Source organism: Aythya marila (genome assembly GCF_965140915.1).
Source record: "Aythya marila genome assembly, chromosome: 1".
Lineage (NCBI taxonomy): Eukaryota > Metazoa > Chordata > Aves > Anseriformes > Anatidae > Aythya > Aythya marila.
Window position 1 is genome coordinate 194875992 of NC_139042.1, and position 19263 is coordinate 194895254.

The window sequence follows — 19263 nt, forward strand, 5'->3', positions numbered from 1 at the left end:
GAAACCAGAGCAGACTGAGCTCTGTTGTAACTAACTGATGAATCCATCAGCTTTCTAGAAAAAAAGGGCATCTCTGGCAAGAACTTAGGGGAGTTTTACACTTTTCTGTTTATTTATTTATTTAATGAAACTTGTTTGAAAATGCACTCTTCCAGACCCCATGGTTTATGTGGACTTTTCAAAGGTACTAAGCAGAGAAATACCCTGAGAAGGACAAAGCCCCAGATCCCATTCTTCCTGGTGGGCTTGTGTTGACAGGGAAGGATGCAGCATATCCCAAGGCTGGGGAGCCGGCTCCTGGCAGACCATACTGACATCGCAATGACCACTTTTGTCTCATTGCATTCCCCAATGTCACCTTCATTTGATTCTGGTAGCACTCAGTGAAGATCTTTCTGGAGTAAGGGGCTTTTCTGTGTGCTCTGCTGCTCAGCACCAAGCGTGGGCCTGGCCCAAAGCTCATACATACTTTGATTCTTCAATAAAGAGTAATAAAACACTATCAGCTTGCCAGAGGTGGTTGATATGGATGAAAAAGTTAAATTTTGAATAATGAGAAACCAGGTTCTACTTTCCTCCCTTCCTCCCTAGACTTGGAATGAGTGAAAGGACAGGCAAAATTAGAAACTGGGATTAGAGGAGGCTCTAGGAGCCACTGACATTTATCCTGGAAAAGACACACACGGTATTTGTCTGGTGAGAAATGCAACAGTCAGGAAAAAATGTGTCTAGTCAGTGATGGTCTGACTAGTTCCATGGACAACCTTTGCTGCTGTTTGAGAGAAGGGCTGCACCAACGCCTGCCTGTGAGGTTTCACCTGAACTCCTCCCCAGTTGTGTGCTGCTGATCGCATGCCAGCCAGCGAGGATGCAACAGGGCCTGGGGCAGCAAAGCAGCATCAAAACAAATACCCACTTTCCCGTGTTACTGCATAGATATGAAAAATTAAATAAAAAGCGGTCACGAGAATAGCAATACCATGTGAATACTATGCTACTATGCCAGTGTTGTTTAAAGGAGATGAAATGAACAGGAAAATTAACTGCCCCTAGACTGGGCAGGGGAACACACTGATGAGCCTACATGACTTCAGCATGCTTCCCCGTGACACCGCTGGGTCTGATGCAGGCCCATACTCACAGTTCTGGCCATGGAAATGGTAGTTATCTAAGGAGCAGCAACAATTTTTGGAGTATTAAAAGGTGCTTCAAATTTGTTACGTGTTTATTGTAATGAAAAATGACGTTATTAGTTCAGCTGGTTGAATTTCTTTATGTGAAACATTAATCTTCTGAAAAATGAGGCTCTTCAGAAAAGGACTCTGTAGATGAAGGCAAATTACTATTTTTTAAACAAAAATTTAGTTTAAGGAAAATGGAAATACTTATTTAAAAAAACGCTATATTTGTGTGAAAAATATTGGTATTTTCTCAGAGCACAGCTTACTGTGCCTATAGTCCATAAGCTGATGATTTATTTTGCCTAACTGAAGGTAAGGAGCATTTTTCTGTTCTGCTCAGCCAGAGATGGATTAGGCCCCGGAACAGGCTGTCTCGTAACCATTCTTTTGACATCCTTATGATGCTTTCTGAGACATTGTTTCTGTGAAGTAAACTGGGAATCAAATTATGCCCCCTTCGCCCAGCTTGCAGTTTCTAGGGCTAGTTAGAGCTGCCAGATTCCTTTTGCATGCATTGTATATACCCACGATGTGTCTCTGTGGATGCTGGGAGCCTGACCACCCTGTTCCTGTGCTTCCTGGGGCTGGAAGGAAAATAAGAGTTTAGTTCTCAAAAAAAGGAGACATTTTCCTGCACTTGTGTACCCTCCTACACCTTAAAGTGTCTATACAGAACTTGTTTGATTGCCTACATGCAAATTCATTAATGAAATAAATTCATTAAATAAAAACAGAGTGTTCCCATATCTGTAATGCAGTAGTTCATTAATTCTACTCATATGCATGCAAATGATTGTTTCTTGGTGTAACACTGAAGCATGTCACTCAAAATTCACACAGACTATGTACAATTGAAAAAAAAAAAGATTTTTGGATATATATTTTATTTGACAGTGGTTTAGAATATCATACAGTAAACAAGATTTCTGTAAAAGTTAATTTATCCATAGTGGTGCGTTTCATAAAAATAGTTGCTCACTTACAGCCTTTCTGTGACTATTAATACATGGAATTATATTTATAGAGATAGAGCTGTACAGGGTAAATTCACAGCTAACACTACACAGAAATATTATTTGGAATGGGGTTTAGATGATGTGCTGTCTTCACAGGTTATCGATTACAGCCGCATAAAGCAATTACTGCACAAGGAGTAGCTGTGAACTGTGCAAATTAGAGTTTATGCAAGCATAATCTCAACTGTTTTTCAGATTTCATTGTTTGCTTTCTTTATACATAAAAATAAGATACTGGGACGTGCATCTACACTACAGAAGCATTGTCCAAAATCAGATTCAATAAATTAATGGCAAATTATATTGGATTCTAGTTCAGGGGATAAAGATTTTTTTATTTCTTTTATTTTTTTTTTCCATTAAATAAGAGTTTTATAAACAGCTACATGGACTTGTGCTTTTTTAGAAACTATAGATGGACTTTCTTTTTTCTATATATATTAAAAAAAAAAAAAAGTTGTTTGAAAGCTGCAAAATCCTTTACTTGAGGCTTTTCAAATAATTGGACAGGAGGAAACATGCCTGTAAATTTCTCAGTCCAGTGCAATGTTTGGGATGTACAGTAATGTGCTAATTTATTGGAACAAAGCCAATGTCAATCTAATTTTTCAGCAGAGCATGTAAGGAACTAAGATTGCTAGAGAATAATAGTTTTAAAATATGATTTTTGACAGTATTTTTTTATTTTTTATTTTTAGGATTACCAATGTATTATTGCCCAGGATTTTGTTTTAATTTTGACAGACAAATAAGCATGTGCACATTTATATATACACACAACATCTGTTTTTTAAACAAGATAGTGACTGATTGACTGAACTTGGACTTATTTCCTGTGAAGGCAGACTGGAATGTTTACCTGGCACTTAAGGCTTGAAATTCAAAACAGATAAGCAAAAAATGCTAAAAAAAAAAAAAAAAAAAAAAAATGGAGGTAGGGAAGAAATGATAATATGGAAACCATTTTTAAAAATGGAAATATATTGAATTTACTGAACGAAGATACCAAAGACGGAATTTCAGTCTAACTATTGTTAACGTGTGCCTTAAAGGCACCTGCTCTGCCAAACTTAGGGGATGGAAGGTGAGAGCATCCTAACTAAATGCAAGTGGGTATGAAACATAGCACTGTTGATAAGAGAAGCTATCATTTTCTGAAGGAGGGAAAGGCCTTTCCTTAAGGAAACTGCAGCTTTTTCTCTGTAGCAATCTTCCTTTCATTGCAAGGGCCTTGTGGATGTCTGAAGTTCTGAGCCTGGCCAATTGGCTTGAGTGTTACCTTGCAGGATTTGGGGAACCTGTAGTAAATTGCTTTGGAGAATAATTTTTGCAAATACAACTCCACCCTAACTCCTTTCCAATGTACAGAAATATGCTTTGTTCACAAAAATGGCAGTAGAAATGGTATCACAGAAACTAATCCACTAGATTCCCAACTCCTCCCGTAGCGCCCAGTGAACTATGCTACAGGGTATCATGTGGACTATCCCAAAGTGGTAACAGTGGAGATGTGTCATGGGCATACAGTTCTGAATGCTTCAAAGAAACCCTTTAACCCCTGTCTAGATATGTCGAGAACGATTTATTTACAACATTTTAGCTCCATGAAAAGATCCTCTCTCAGTTTCAGCTTGCTCCGTGCAGTTTTATTTAAGGCGATGTTCCAGTTTGCGATTGCTCTAACTTGTTCCAGTTTCTTGATATAAAGTTTGAATGAAATCCAAGTCCTTCATGCAGTGGAAAAAAATGCTAAAGCTACACTGCACTACCCTTTCTCTGATGTACTGTCCTTCATATTGTTTTGGTTTCTTCCATAGCTGCCAAAGTCCCTAAAATGGAACTGGGACTTTAGGGTCGGTTTTAAATCTCCGTGTTGACTATATGCTTTTGAACTTATTAGATACTGTGCACATTGTCATGGAATTACACACTAATGTTTTCATTCCTCAATGCTTTGTGTATAATGCGTGATAGTTAAAATAAATTAAAATAAATCAATGTGAGACAAAAACTAAGAAGAATGTTCTGCGTCGATTTGAGACAGTTAGAGGGCAACAGTCCCGTGCTTATCTGCTCATGGCAGAAGTACCAGACTTCAGGACACTAGGTAGCTTATCCGAGCCAGGGATTTTCCACGGCCCCGGGGAGACCGTTGCCTTTCGAACTGTGGTGTTGGTGCTGCGAGTGCTAATGGAGTGGAGATGTCCCTTCCTGGGGAACTCGCTGGGTTTCCCATCAGGGTCCCTCTGGCTGTGGTCCATATCGCTTCCAGGCGAGCTGCAGCGATTGCTGCTGTACGTCTTGGTAGCACCTGTATCAAGCCTGATGTGGTCGGGTGCTGCAGCTGACTTCTTCTCACTGGTATTTGTGGATTTGTGATCTTCTTTTTTGCTAAGAGATCCTCCCCTCTTGCTTTCCGGCTTCTTCAGCCTCCCAAACTGTTCATCACTGGTTCCAGCACACACGTGCTCTCTCGTGCCAGCCTCGATCATAACACTGTGTCCCACCACTTTGCTTTCTGAGGTGTGCCTGCCACCATCAGTGGTCTTATTTTTGCCTTCCGAATATCCTTTCCAAGAAGCCTCTTCGTGCTTTGACCTGTCTACCTTTTTAGGACTTGCTGACCTTTCTCTTTGTTCTCCTAACCTTTTCTTTTTGTGACCGTTCACCGAAAGCTCCTTTGGTTTCCTTACGTCGTGTTCCCTCTTGATATCCCATGTTGGTTCTGGGCTTATCTGGTGAGAAGGGTCAGAGGGTGGGGCTATGTGTGATGAAGATAATGGTGAGATTATGTCGTCGAGGGAAAGAGCTACTTCCGGCAGACCTGGGGAGGTGGCAGAGGGAGCACTCCAGGAGTTTGGTTCGTCTGTTGTGACAGCAAAGAGAAGGGAGTTAAGGGTCTGTGCAGCAAGGCAGAGCACGTATTTCATACACATACACATTTTTAGCAACATCAACACCCGAACCACGCACGCGAATTAAATTCCTAGGTCTTTTAGGCGAAGTGAAACTCCCGGTGAAGTCAGTGGGGAGGAAAAAAAAACAACAAAACACAATCCACCCCCAGCCAAATAAATAAAAATAAAAAAGTCGGTAGAAGAAAGAACCTCAGGGCTGGTAACTGCACATGCTGGAAACCTCAGTCTTTTTTCATACAGGTTCTCTTTTTCTCCTCCTATGTTAAATTATTCTTAAAATAATAAAGACACATGCTCATGAAATCAAATTGCCTCTTTTGTAGCTATATAATGGATTTCTTAGCTGGGCAATATCAGCGCTGTCTCTGAGGACAAATGAGAAGGACTTTCTGCCATCTATTAAACATGTCCCTACAAGCATATAATAATTGACAAGAATTTGTAGCCCAGATAAGGTCATCATTGAATTCTGTCTCATATTTTTTCTAAACAGATATAATATTGCAGTGTTTATGGCCCCACAATTCTTACAGGGTACTTACAGAGCTCTGCCTTTATATCACAGCGTCAGCTGCTAAGTCCCTTGGCTGTGCATTTTGAATTTCTCCTGGTTACTTAGCCTCAACACAATATGGTCAGGCTGTGCACATTCCATTTAATTTAGCCAAAGAGACATCTCCTTTGCTGAATCATGATGATTTTCCTAACACACTGGTACAAAACACAATATTCTGAGATGGTGTCCCCAAATGTCTTTCTTTTGCATATCTGATCCTCATTGCTTTTGATTAACATTCAGGCAGACTACAAATCCATCATGACTAATGACAGCACAGCTCCTATTCTTACCCGTCTACACTGAGGTTAGAGAAATCACTGAACTTGGTTAATGTCATTCCCTATTTAGCACCATTGCCTGGCTCTGAACAGTATGAGCAATAATCTGTCAGAGATGAAGGACTGTCTCAGGGATCCATGGAAACGAGGTGGAACCCGTGGCAAGAGCTGCATATTTCTTGGGGGAGAAAATGTAACCTTCTAGCTGGAAAACAAGTCTGGGCTTCTGTGGGTCAGGACTAGCATCTCTCAGTGATGCCAACTGTCCTTTAAATGCCGCGTTTACTTTTCTCAGTGCTACGGCTACTTTCAAATTATCATAAAGATGCACATCATCTTGAAAAATGGAATGGGATTTACTGCCCAATCTGGGCTCTGCAGCTTGTTTGACTGAGACAGCACATTTAAGTTAATAGCTTGATTGAGTGATTGCTGTTTTGCGGATAAAAATAGGAGAGACAATAGTGAGGTGGGTGACGTAAGGGGAGGGAGCAGTGCAGTTAGCTGAGGAGCTATTTATTTTCCCAGATGGTGTTTGTCATATGCTTTTGCATAATGAGCATATGCGTGGAGAGGATTAGCATTTGAGAGGGGAAAAAGTACAAGTTCTGTGTAAGACAAATAAACTTTGAGCTTGGAATCTAAATGGGCTGAGGGTCTCAAATGATTTTTTTTTTTTTTTTAAATCACACTTTCTTACCCTCCAGTTAAGGCTGACTAATGTACCATCTGCTCTCTGCTTGGCACTGAGCAAGAAAAAATAAAAGGGAGGCTCATGCATGTAGAGTTATCAGCTCTTATGAGCTTGCCTACAAAAAGCATTTGCATCTCCAGGCTGGTTCTTTAATTCTGTAATTCTGCAGGCTGCGGTGGCGAGAGGAGCAGACCCACCTGGGCTTTTCTTAGATCTGAAATCCAGGAGATTCTGCTTTGGTTATCCCTCAAAACAGTGATCCTTCATGGGGCCCAAGTCCCTTTGCCCAATTTCTTTACAGGTAGCGTGGGACTAGGCAATGCAGTGGGAAGCTGCCACTGTGCACCAGCGAGGTGCCTGAGCCGGCGCTGAACAAACCACCTTGGCTCTTAGCAAATTAATCCATCTGCAGCAGCGTGGAGCTCGGGACAAGCTAATTTACACTGCTTCCCTGCAGATTACGTTAGCCTGTGTTAACCTCTACTTCAGAGAGAGACGGGCGTGCAGAGACCCCGCACTCTGCCGTACCGCAAACTGCCCCGGGTGATTTTTCTCCCGTTAAGTCATCGGTACGTGAGCAGCATGAATGAAGAAAAAGGAAACAAACTCAGCTCAGTCTGTGCTTTTTACGGCAGTGCCACACTCCATCGCACACCTCCCCAGGGTACAGGTGGGAATGAGCATTGGTCTGGCCAACATTTTTGACTTAAGTACAGTCTTTCTTTCCTGCTAGTCGCAAAGATGATATTTTTCACTGAGGGGTGGTGAAGAGCAGAGGGCCATTATCGGATCTCGTGCAAGGCCCTGAGAGCATCTGAAGTTACAGAAATATCTCGTTACTTTGGGAAACATCAGCTGCACATAAGTAGAGACATCAAATGGTCTGGAGCAGCAAGATGCTCTTGGCTAAGGAGTGTACTTCTGCACAAAATGTGCCACTGTGCGGAAATCATCTGGTTCTCACTCAGGCAGGAGGAGGGCACTTCAACAGCAGGGCTGCAAACACTGCTTGCTGCTCCTTTGGGGCACAAAGGACAATGTTGTGCCTATTACTTATGGACACTCAGAGGAAAGCGAGTTGGGGGTAAGCAGCCTGCTGTTTTATTCCCTGGAGATGGGATAGCTGTGGGAAATCCTACCCTGACTCATTAATGGACTGTACTTCAACACAATTGCATTTATTTATTGTTTTCAGTATTCATTTTTGGAGGGGACGGAAGAATCATCAGCTGTTGCAGTGAGAAACTATAGTGAGTTAGAACCTACCTTAGCAACAGTGAGTCAACAGGTACATATTTGTTACATGTAACAATATGTGTATGTAGTTATCTATAAGCTAGAACTTGCCATATTATAGGCATTATCAGATTTTTGGCTGTCTCCTAGAAAACCCTAACAAAATCAAAAACATAACCAACTAAGCAAGAAGTCCTGCAGCCATAGCTTAAAGGGAAATTTGGCTGTCCTGGTCCCAGGTGAGACACTGGCTGCAGTTTTTTTGATATACCGAGTTTGGCATCATCCTTGGGCAGGCACCCATATAAGCTCTATTTCCAGTGGCTGAGGGAACATCTGCCATGAAATAAAACTGCCACTCTTATTCTCCAGCAATACGGTACTTGCAAGCAAGAACTTGAAGTGACTTTCTCTAAGCTTCAAGTGCTGTCAGCCCAAGACAGCAAAAACACAATCTAATCCACTTTTTGTTTTAAATAACAGGAAATTAGGCTAAAAGTCATCCTCAGCTTTGGTAGATGTTCATGTCAACAAGTTATGGTTGCAAGATGTCCCTGGCTAGTGAGTACAATGCTGATGATAGGGTATTGTAATTGACTGTTCTCTAATATTTGAAAATTATAGGAAAACAGCAAAACTATTATGGTGGAGCAAAGCACAGTAATACAAGTAATTTGTTGCTCAAAAGAAAAAACATTTTTAAGATCTTTGTTTGAGCCATAAAGGTTCATTTGGACTTGTTCAACCTGCACTGAAACGATTGCTTTTCCATAACAAGCATGAACATGTGAAAAACACCAAATTTTATCCTTTGAGCAACTGAACTAATGATTTCTTTTTAGGCTTATTCTGAGGGCATAACTACACTTTAGAAAAAATTCTTAATACATCAGAAAAGATAATGTTTTGTCCTATTTTTTAAGCTTTACATAAAACCTGTGGTGTTAAGTGCAAACATAACCTACTTTCAGTTTCTGTTATCCCAATGTATCTCAAAATATTTTGCAAACATACTCAACCAGAGACAGAGCGATAATTTTAATTTTTTTTCCCTCTTCAGTTCTGGGAGGAATTGAAGATTGCATTTGTTTAATAGAGCTTGAACTACTAATGCCCAAACAGCTTATAAGCAGAAGTGAAGGATATCACATTCATCTGAACCTACAGGAGAGATTTAGGGTTGATGTAGTATTAAATTTGTATTTTACTTTGTCACTATGGATATCATACTTACTGTGGGAGAAATGATTTTCTGAAGTTACACATCTCACTGAAGGCTAATAGATGCTTTCCTCCCTTCTCTGAAGGGAGAAAAATCTCCCTTGACCTACCAGTTTAGACAAGATAAATGACCTGGGGGCAGTGCTATCATCTGTCATTGTGACGGCATTTGATTTGGAGTAATTTAGTAGGTGCTTTCTGGGTGGCTTTTAGTTTCCACGAGCGACTGGCATGCAGGTTGGCAGCACTTCTATGGAATGTGCTAGAATGACTCACCTACGACCTCTTTCACATAACTCCCAGGCAAGGAGCAAATTGCTAACTGAGTAAGAGACAGCACAGACACACAGACACCCTTCAGTGTGTCGGAGGATGAGAGATGATCAGAGCCATTTGGGATGAACAGTGACAAGGGGAAAGCATCACAACCAGAAGTTTTCTGTCTAAAGATGTTCTTTTGTTGTTATTTGAGGTAGACCTGACACACACACGAGTTGTTTGCTTTGCTGCGTCAGCTTATGTGCTTTCAGAGGTCTGGAAATGAAGATATTACTCACATATCTACATGCTCCTCTCTTAAATAAGACTTTGTTCTTTCTCTGGATCCAGTGCTTGCTGATGAATGCATCTGAACCACCAGCAAAAGCCTAGCCTTATTGCTAATTGAGAAGAGATTTATGCCTGTATTCTGAGCTTTGCCTAGGTACCTAGTCAGAGGAAAGAGCTCAGCCTACTAATAAGTTTATTTAATTTTCTGTAATACCTGTGTTTTCGTTACAGGTTGCCCTTCTAAGATTGTGTCAAATCTGTTCATGCTCTGCTTAGCTGCTCTACTTAAATCTCAGGTCAAGAGAGACAAGACTTCAGATTTGCTGCTGGGTTCTCCTTTTGTATCAAAATATTTTAAATAATTGCTTGGGAGTTTATCAAGAATGTGGGGTTTTTTATCACATAAAATTAAGTATAAGATAGAAGTATTAATTTCTTCAATATTTAATAATAATGTTAAGAATGGAAATAACATCACATTGTTACTTAACTACAATAAAATTTCAATGCCATTTTTATTTCGGAAGTATGTGAGTAATGAACAATATTTTAAAGCTATGAACACTTTCTTTATTATGAAACGTTTCCTGAAATGTCTAAGCAGCTGTTTTCACCTCGTTCCAGAATTATGTTCCTAGGGAATCAAAGAGTTTTTGATTACATAAAAAATATGGTGCATTTTTTTTCCTACTTTTTGTCTGAAATTATGTACTGCCAGAAGGTGGCAAACAGTTCTTACAGATGCTGCTAATAACAAAAATGGGACAAATTGTCCCCTGGTGAGTATCCACTAATGCTGGCAGTGTTACACCAGGAATGAATTTGGCTCTTTCTCATTATAGCTTAATGTGCTTGTGATGTTCCTGATTACACTGGCCTCCTGCAGCTTTCCCTCAACACTCTCTAAGGAGGGATATTTCAGAATATTTAAAGATTCTTTAATCTTTCATCCCAGAGCTTCCACAGCCCAGACATAGTGCATCCTTTGTCTCCAGAAATGAATGATTCGCTGAGGTTTGGATTGTCAGAAATGTTCTTGGTACCTCTGTCCAGCTGCCCTGGTACAGTACGTCATGCGTTCCCCTCCCTGTGCCCCAAACTCTCTTGGAGAGTGTGTGGCAGTGGGCACTGCATCCTCCTTACTTCCTACTATAAACTCTCACTTCTTGTTAATTATTCACTAGTGTTATGCCAATGTTTTCTCACTAATTACCCTTTGCTTGGCTTAAAAGAGAGAAATCCACGCTTCTTCCACTGCTGTTATCCACACCCAAACCTACAGGTCTGGAAATAAACATCACCATGATTTATGCACGTTCTGCTGTGCACTGTCTAGTCACTGTGTCCAGGTGGGCTAGCCCTTTCGTCCTTAGCGTTGCCCTTATGCTTTTTTAGCAGCTTGCTGTGGATGCTATGTCTTGATTCTGTCTGAAAATGACATACCATTTACCTTTACAAAAATAAATCTAGAATGTACTTAGTTATTTTGGCGTACAAACTATTTCTCCTTTCCTGCAAATGCAGTTAATTGATCTGTTTGATATCTTGGGGTCTTGTTTCTGATGCAATGAAAACCTAATCTCATTTCTTGAAATCTTGGTCTAACCATACTCTTTATACTGCTCTCTTGTTTGTGCTCAGTGATATCCTGGTGACTCTTTGTAGTAGCTTATAAATGTGAGTGGACTTTTCCTGCTTTCTAGTAATTTGTTATTTTGACTTCACACATTGTATTTTGCAAAGGTTGAGGATGGATGGACGGGGTAACTAGAGTGAATTATATAAAGGCATTAAAGATCACACGAAAATGAACATGCATCTGAGTCCCTGCATGTTTTATTTCTGAATTCTGTGCTTCAGCTTTTCTCAAAAGTAGGATGATTCATCAGGAAAAGGCTAATGTTGGAACAAGAAACAGTGCCAAATCTAGTCTCTCTTTTATCAAAGATGTGCATTTTTCTCTTCATCGCTGATCTAATAATACTGGAAGATAGGGCACTACTACTCATGGGAGTTACTGGTAGCATGGCTTCTGCAGATGTCCCCAGAAACTGAGGAGCTGTGGCTGTAAATGTGAGGTAAGTGAGGGATACTTTTATCTCCTCTACAAACTTCAAACATTTAATTTTATATGCAGAAAATTCAGAAAAATCAGCCATTGACCTATTCCAACACCAGGAAGCAGAGCTCTGCTTCTTGCTTTATTCCCTTTCTAGTGTAATCCTCCTCTGTTGCCCTACTTCTTTTCATGTTGCTAATTATTACTGATGAGCAATAATTCAGTTCCTTTGGGTTCATTGTATCCGTTTTTCATTTTATCCTTTATCTAGATATTAAATGGAAGATGCCTCAAATATTTTTACAGCAGAGATGGTGTTCACAGAGTCCTTGTAAGGGCCATCTGATGAGACTTTGAACGGTCTCAGCTCAGGTAAAATTCTCTTTAATCACCATTTTTTTACTGTGCACCGAGTATTTTCAGATAAGTGCTTTCATGTTCAGAAATCTAATTTGAGAATTATCGAAACACACTTCAGAAAGAACAGATTGTTAGTTACACTTGGAAGACCAAACCTACAGAAGTTCAAGAGATGATATTGCTTGTTTTGGAACTAAGGGAACAGAGAGAAAAGGAAAACTTAGACATAGTGCAGGGAGGGCAAAACTGCACATTGCAAGGGAGAGTTTGAACAAATCCTTTAGAAAAATACTGAATGTTTTCTTGAAACATGAAAGTCAGCATATGCATTGATTTGTATTTCATGAACCCAATGAAGCGCTATGGATGAAAGCTGTTTTCAGTTTTTTAGGTAACATGTTTACTTTAAAGGTGGTTAACAAAGAAACATGGGAAGTGATTTATCTGGCTAGAAGAGTTCCTACTCTTACTCTTCAGACCCTAGTCTATAACCAGTGCATCCTCAGTAAATACCTTTCCCTGAGTTAGCTGTTTAATTATGACACTGCTTCAGCAGTATTTTACCAGCCTAATCACTTGAGATAATCATTTAATTGCCTTACAGAGTCAGAGACAAAGAGAGGTGTCTCTGAAGACCTCTGGAAGTGGATGTCTGCTCTTCTGTTGAACACGTACATAACCAGTGCTGAGGAGCTCCTTCTGGGAAACCTTTTTGGGGCTGCTGATCAAAGCTGAGTGGAGTGCCTCAGAGATTTAGACCCATCTCCCCATATCAGGCCAATTTTAGCAAGTGTGAGTGGCCTGAGAATTTTCAGGCTAATACAGGAGATAACCAAAGAATTCAGAAGCAGTCAGGGTATGAGAATCCTGGGGAGCAAGTGGACTGTGTTGTATCTTGGGCTTGGATGAACCCATGGTGTTGCAGCTAACTTGACTGCCCTGCTATTGCTCACCTTTTAAATATAAATCACATCCACAAGCAATTCACTGTGACGTGCCTAAGCTCTGCCTCATTTGGCTGTCTACAACATCAGTCAGAACTTGGGACAAAATAGAACAAAGATTATTTTAATACTGTTCTTACAATAGCAAGTATATAAAAAAGTAAATTTTCTATGCAGAAAACAACTATCTAAACCTACCATGGAATGGGAGATGGAAAAAAAGAAAAGGCATGGTATACAATCTGTTTATATTTCAGACCTGGAACAGGTAAATTAATTTAGTAAATCGATTTACTAATTTACTGTAAAAGTCTTCTGTCTGTGAACCTTAAGGCCAGATGATTATGAGTACACAGTTTATCAGTCATTCCAAGACCCTTTTTAGTCGATTCAATAGATATGAATCTAGTAGATAGTCCTATCCATTAAATATTTAAACAAATGAGCATGATCACTAATCTGAGAGAACTTGGTAAATTTGTCTTTTTCCTTGAATTAAGTTAATGTATCTGTGTAAGTGTTTCAGAATTACTCACTAATATTGTCAACAGCTGAGATGAAAAGCTACAGTCTGTGCTTGTATCCTATGCAGCAAGATCTTCACTGCTGCGTTGGTGCTAAGTCTATGAACAACCTAAACACTACTCTTGAATGATGTTACTCTAAACACATATTATCATTCACTAGGTCCTTCAGTCTGTTTGGTCCACTTTTTGAAGTGCTGAGCATCTCACATATCTATCAGAACAAAGCTACTCTGGCAATAGGCACTCATCCCTTCAGTAAAGAAGATTTTACATTTTCTGCATAGTCAGGCAGCAGTACAGAAGCTGCAGAAACCTCGGCAGTTTTCTTCCAGAGCCACAGTGGAGCAGGAAGAATCTGCATTACAAGTTACTGTATAATTAAAAAAGATAATGACTTTTAAATTAGTTTTTATTAATAGAATTAAGCCACATTAAGTCATAAAAGGTGTTCATAAATATGTTAATAGAATGTGTGGTATTAATGAAAAACATTCCGTAAAGTCTGAATAATTTAAGAGCTCGATATTACACACTTAATTAAACTTAAATATTAAAATTATTAATTATCAGAGCTAAAATGGGAGTTATCAGTTGGCATCACATCTTGTGTGGTCAATAAATAGCTGTCATTATTAAAGGTATCTATATAATACATAAAATTTAGTTCGTAAGTAAGGAATTCAGAGCTTTTTGACTGTTTATCAAATACCCCCTAGAAAGCTGTTCCTGGCAGGTGCTGTGTTGGCAGTTCTCACTTAAGATCTCAGCAGGATCTTAAGCAAAACACATAACTTGGTTCAACTGCATCCTTATTTACAAGGTTCATGAATAAATATTCCCATCCTGCTAAGGTTAGAAGCTGTTGAATTAGTTTATTCTATCTTTAGCAACCCCTTTTCAGACTTGAGGCTACTGGGCACTGAAAGGGCAGCCCTTGGAACCAGTCTTGCTGTTGGGGCTATCGTTGTATCTGACATCTTTTGGACGCTGAGACAATTTACTCTAAAAACTGTCTAATGAGATGGAAGTGCATGAGTAAGTGAATGCAATATTGTAATGTTCAGCTCCTAATGAGCAAACACAAAGTACACATTGTTAGAATGAACCCAGATGTTTAAAATTCTGGGTTGCATACGCGTTTCTGTAGCTAAACGAAATATAACATGCTCTATGGTCACGTTTGTTAAACATGGGTTGGAAAGTAAGTTACCACATACTATCAAAGTAAAAAAAAAAATGCATTTCAGCTTCTGAGGGGTTGTTTCCAGGCAAAGAGTAACAAGCTAAAAGAAATCTGGCAACCTCCATGAGCTCCCCTAGCCTCTCCCTGATGTAGGGCCACAAATCACCAGCTGGGAACTGCACCACAGGATAGTGGAGTGAGACATGTCACGGAAGGCAGAGGCAGAGCCAAGTGCAACCAATGCCCTCTACAGAAGCTTGCCTTCTACTCTCTAATGGTTGGAATGATATTTATTATGTCACACTCTATATGACTATTTAGACTCATCAAATTTTAGGTGCTAATGACTAGAGCCAAAAGAAGATCTGCTAGTTTCATCTAGACTTAAGTATCATAGCATCAGGCCTCTGGCAAGGATTTTGCAAAACACCTTGTCTGCTTGTTGTATTTTATATAACTCCTTATACTTTCATAGGTGTGTCGATGTCTCTAAAAGAGCTGACTGCTCTTTATGGCTTCTTTTAAGTGAGCTAAAAAGCAAGACCTTTTACACCTGGATAACCACAGATCATTTAAAATGTCACTTAAATGAATTCAAAGTCATTGTATCCCAAATACAGTTGATATTTTTAGAGACAGAGACTATTGGGATATGCAAAGAAAAAACCTTCATGTGTATTTTAAGCCAGAGGTGGGTGCACAACATTTTTGGCATCCTTCCAGTTGAGTGTGAAGTTTGACCCCTCCAAATCACTCTTCATGTCAAAATACAGATCAGCAGCTCTGCTCTTATGGGGAAATACATGCCATTACAGAAAACTGGCTGCGTGGAAGAAATGTGGAATGGGTTTTACTGCATGACCTTTGCTATAAGAACCATCGGGCCATGCAACAGGAATAACTACTTGTGTCTTCACACTTTTCCTGTCCATATGGAGCTCTGTATTGTAAAGATACTATCACAGAGACATCAGGAAGCTAACTGCTTAACAGCACCATGGAGTGCTGTTCCCAATGTGAACTTGGAAATGAGAGGGACTGAGACATACACAACAGGAAAGGGATTTTGTCTCTTGATATGCTGCAACTGCAGAAGACTGGACTTAGTCTTACGGCAAATTACAAAGACACAGTAAGTATCACTGAATTCCAGTTTTTCCTATTTCTCTAGTTACAAGAAGAAAGGAAAAACTGATGCAGTGGAGACTGGGTGAGATGGTTGTATTCTTTTAGGCCTTTTATTTTGTGTGCTTTTATCCAGTATAATAAACTGAACAGAAATATAGGAAAGAACAAAAATAATTCTTAGAAAAGGATTTGTGAGTAGGACTTTCCCCTTCTTTGGCTGGTAAGTCTGACTGCCGGTTTACATGAACAAAGCCAAGGATAATGTTTGTTCATCTGTTTTAGCTACTGTAGTTTAGCTGTAATTAGCTACACTTTACACCACATTAGTAAAGCTACTCCAGTATATTGTGTTATAATAATTAAGCCTTAGTAATAAGAGAACTTGCTCAACACCCTTATTATTAAATCTTTGCTCAGATGTGGGGGAACACTGCCAATTTTGGTGTGGATTATAATGCATGTGGATTAGTGAGGTTTTGCTTTAATAATAATACTGAGTAGTCAACTAGGAATTTTAATCTTTAAAGTGGTTTTCAAGCATTAAATAATTAATCCCCATAACACTCTCATGAGATAGGTAAGTAAATATTACTATTCCCATTATACAGATGGGGGAAGTGTGAGTTAGAGAACTCAGCTGGACTGGCCAAAAATCACTGGAGGTGTAATTGCAAAAGCAACATTTAAGACTATAGAATGGACTTGGTAGTTCTGCATTTAAATGTCAGGAAATGGCATCGTTTCACTAGAAGCTCAAAAAACATAGCCACAAAACTCAGAAAGTCTTCCCATCTGTCTTTCCTCCTTTCAAAACTGTTTTCTATTTCTGTATCAAGGGATACCTGTGAAAAAGGTTTATATATCTTTTAAAATAGAAAGTTGCTGTACATATATATACACATATACTGTTATTTAACAGAAGGATGTTCTACTTTCCTGCCAGCTGCTACATATTTATTAAAAACTAAGGACGTGTTTGCAAAACAAATTTTAATATTCAATTTTGTCCTTGAATAGTTTTTACCCATAGCAATAAAACAGCTAGAACCTTTGGGAGCTCATATTCAAATTGCCTGATGGTTTTAGGCCAATTTTATTAACCAGTATTTTGATACTTTTTTTTTTTTTTTTTTTTTTTTTTTTTTTTTTACACACCACAGGTTCCTGAAATTAAGTTGGTGTTGCTAGAAATAACAAGGTGGTATTGGAAATGCAACATGAATATGAATGAATGTTTGCAGTTCCATCAAGGTGGTTGCAGAAGGAAAGGGCACTTTTCCAAAATGACTATTGATTTTTACACTCACATCAGATGAATGATACATGGGCTAGTTCAAGTTTCAAATAACAGCTAACCTCAGCTCTGGAGATTTGTAAAGTTAGTATTAAAAGTAGGATGAATTGGATTATCTAATCAGTACTCTGAACAGGTAGGACTATCTGTCTTAAATGCACAGACCAAGATGCTTTAGCCTTGTATTATACAAAGATAAAAGCTTCTGACATACTATCAGGGCTAAAGAACTTGAAGATTTTGGTTTGCAGATGACTAGAGATTTCTGAAGGCTGGAGATTTTCTATATCTAAACAATAAAACACAATATAAACTCCCAAATTGTTTATGCATTTTTGCAAATATAAATGCAATTGCCATTGGTTAGGGATACCAAACCCGTAGTGCAAGAAAGCACAGAATTTAGCCAGATGTCACTTGATCTGGGTGTACTTTCTAAACTACCTTCCAGCATCTGCATCTTTCCTGTGTTATATCTAACTTCAGGAAAGCCCACTGATCTTCAATAACTAATGATTTATACAAAATGGAACAATTTCTGTGAGAGAAATGCAGACTCATAACAGGTTGCCCTATAATGCTATGGTAGAATCACAGAATCACAGAACTGTAGAGGTTGGAAGGGACCTCAATAGATCATCGGGTCCAACCCCCCTGACAAAGCAGGTTCCTCAGAGCAGGCTGCCCAGGTAGGTGTAGGGACCAGGTAGGGACCTCTCCTAAGACATGCCAGAAAGGTTATATCTGTTCTGAAACAGGAAATTTGATTCACATCCTCAGTCCATGCTCTAATAGATGTGCCTTTGATTATGAAGGTAGCACAGCCACCATTTTGGTTGCAGCCTCCCTTCCAAACTGTCTCTTTAGGAAAATCCCTCCCTGACTCATCAAACTGTTCCATTAAAAACACCTGAAAGCTATACACTTTATAACACAGATGTTTTTATTTGTCTTGACATTACTTTTTTTTTTTTTTTAATCAGTCAGGTGTTTTGGTTTTGGTGTTGACCCAAAATAAATAACATTTGATTTATGGATATATTTTGCTGGGAAAAGTTCTGTCCCAACACTTTCTGCCCAATAAATAATCTGAGTGACTGCAAAACTGACTTGAGATATATTTATAGAGGATCTACATTTCTACTTATTTCAGGAAGACTTATTTCCTGTGTCTGTTATTTTATAGGAGAAAAAAATAAATAAAAGTAATGCATAGAAAGTAATGGTTATTAATGTCTAACACTTGTGGTGGAAATACAACTCACTGAGCATCCTATGTGTGACAACTGAGACTTGCGAACTGGCCCTACCACCAGGCTGGACTTCTATCCTCATGATCCTTTGACCTACTTTTCTTCATGTGCCTAAGACGGCAAAGCAGAAGTAAGGTAAGGATGACTACAAGGACTGGTGCAATTCAGAGTTTTACACTACACAGGCCTCACAGTAATGAAGAAGTTCCTCAGACTAGTTTGTGGTGGGGAAAGACACCGGTGTACAGTACAAACTCTTGAACTACATTGGTGCAATTTTTCAAATGGCCTCTAGAAGATGCATCTAGTTCTGCACTAGCAAAATATGGGGGCATGTCTGCTTTCCAAAAATTCTTCCTTGTAGACACAAGCTGGAAATAACCTGTAACTGGAAACACCTGCAAGCAATTGATTAGATTATCCTGATTTGCATGCCCAAAATTGGTCACTTAAACACAGCTTGCTGATGGGGGTTATACTGGAGGAACTGCTCAAAGCACAGAGGCTGGAGAATACCTTTGGGAATAGCTTCCTTTCTATTTCCAATCTGTCTGCTTCAATAGCGTGAGACTTGCCTTATAATTATAGCAAATACACTACAGTGTGCAAAGTCAATAACAGCAGGGAGACTGAATTCATCTGAACACTTCTGAGTTTTCTGTGATGACAGCAATCAATAAAAGATATGAAAAATACATTTTTATTTTCCTTTACTTTCCAGGTATCATTTCTGGTCTATGGCCATGTATTACAAATTTGATGTATCTGAACAACCTGTGCAGTAGGATCTGATTTATGAAGAAAATTGCTTGAAATCAAGTGCAAAGTGCTATGTGTAAATTCCGCATAGCCACCAGGTTTAA

General features: G+C 39.2%; 1 protein-coding gene across 4 annotated transcripts in view; it reads right to left on the bottom strand.

Annotated features, from left to right (window-relative positions):
* Positions 1-2072: 2072 nt before the first annotated feature.
* The window catches only part of MAGI2 (membrane associated guanylate kinase, WW and PDZ domain containing 2), a 771385-nt gene continuing 754194 nt past the window's right edge, over positions 2073-19263 (bottom strand). For all 4 annotated transcript variants that reach the window (XM_082759166.1, XM_082759165.1, XM_082759164.1 and 1 more), the window contains one exon: positions 2073-5063. In XM_082759166.1, coding sequence (XP_082615292.1) covers positions 4264-5063 — 800 coding nt within the window. In that variant the 3' untranslated portion in view covers positions 2073-4263. The remainder of the gene's footprint in view (positions 5064-19263) is intronic.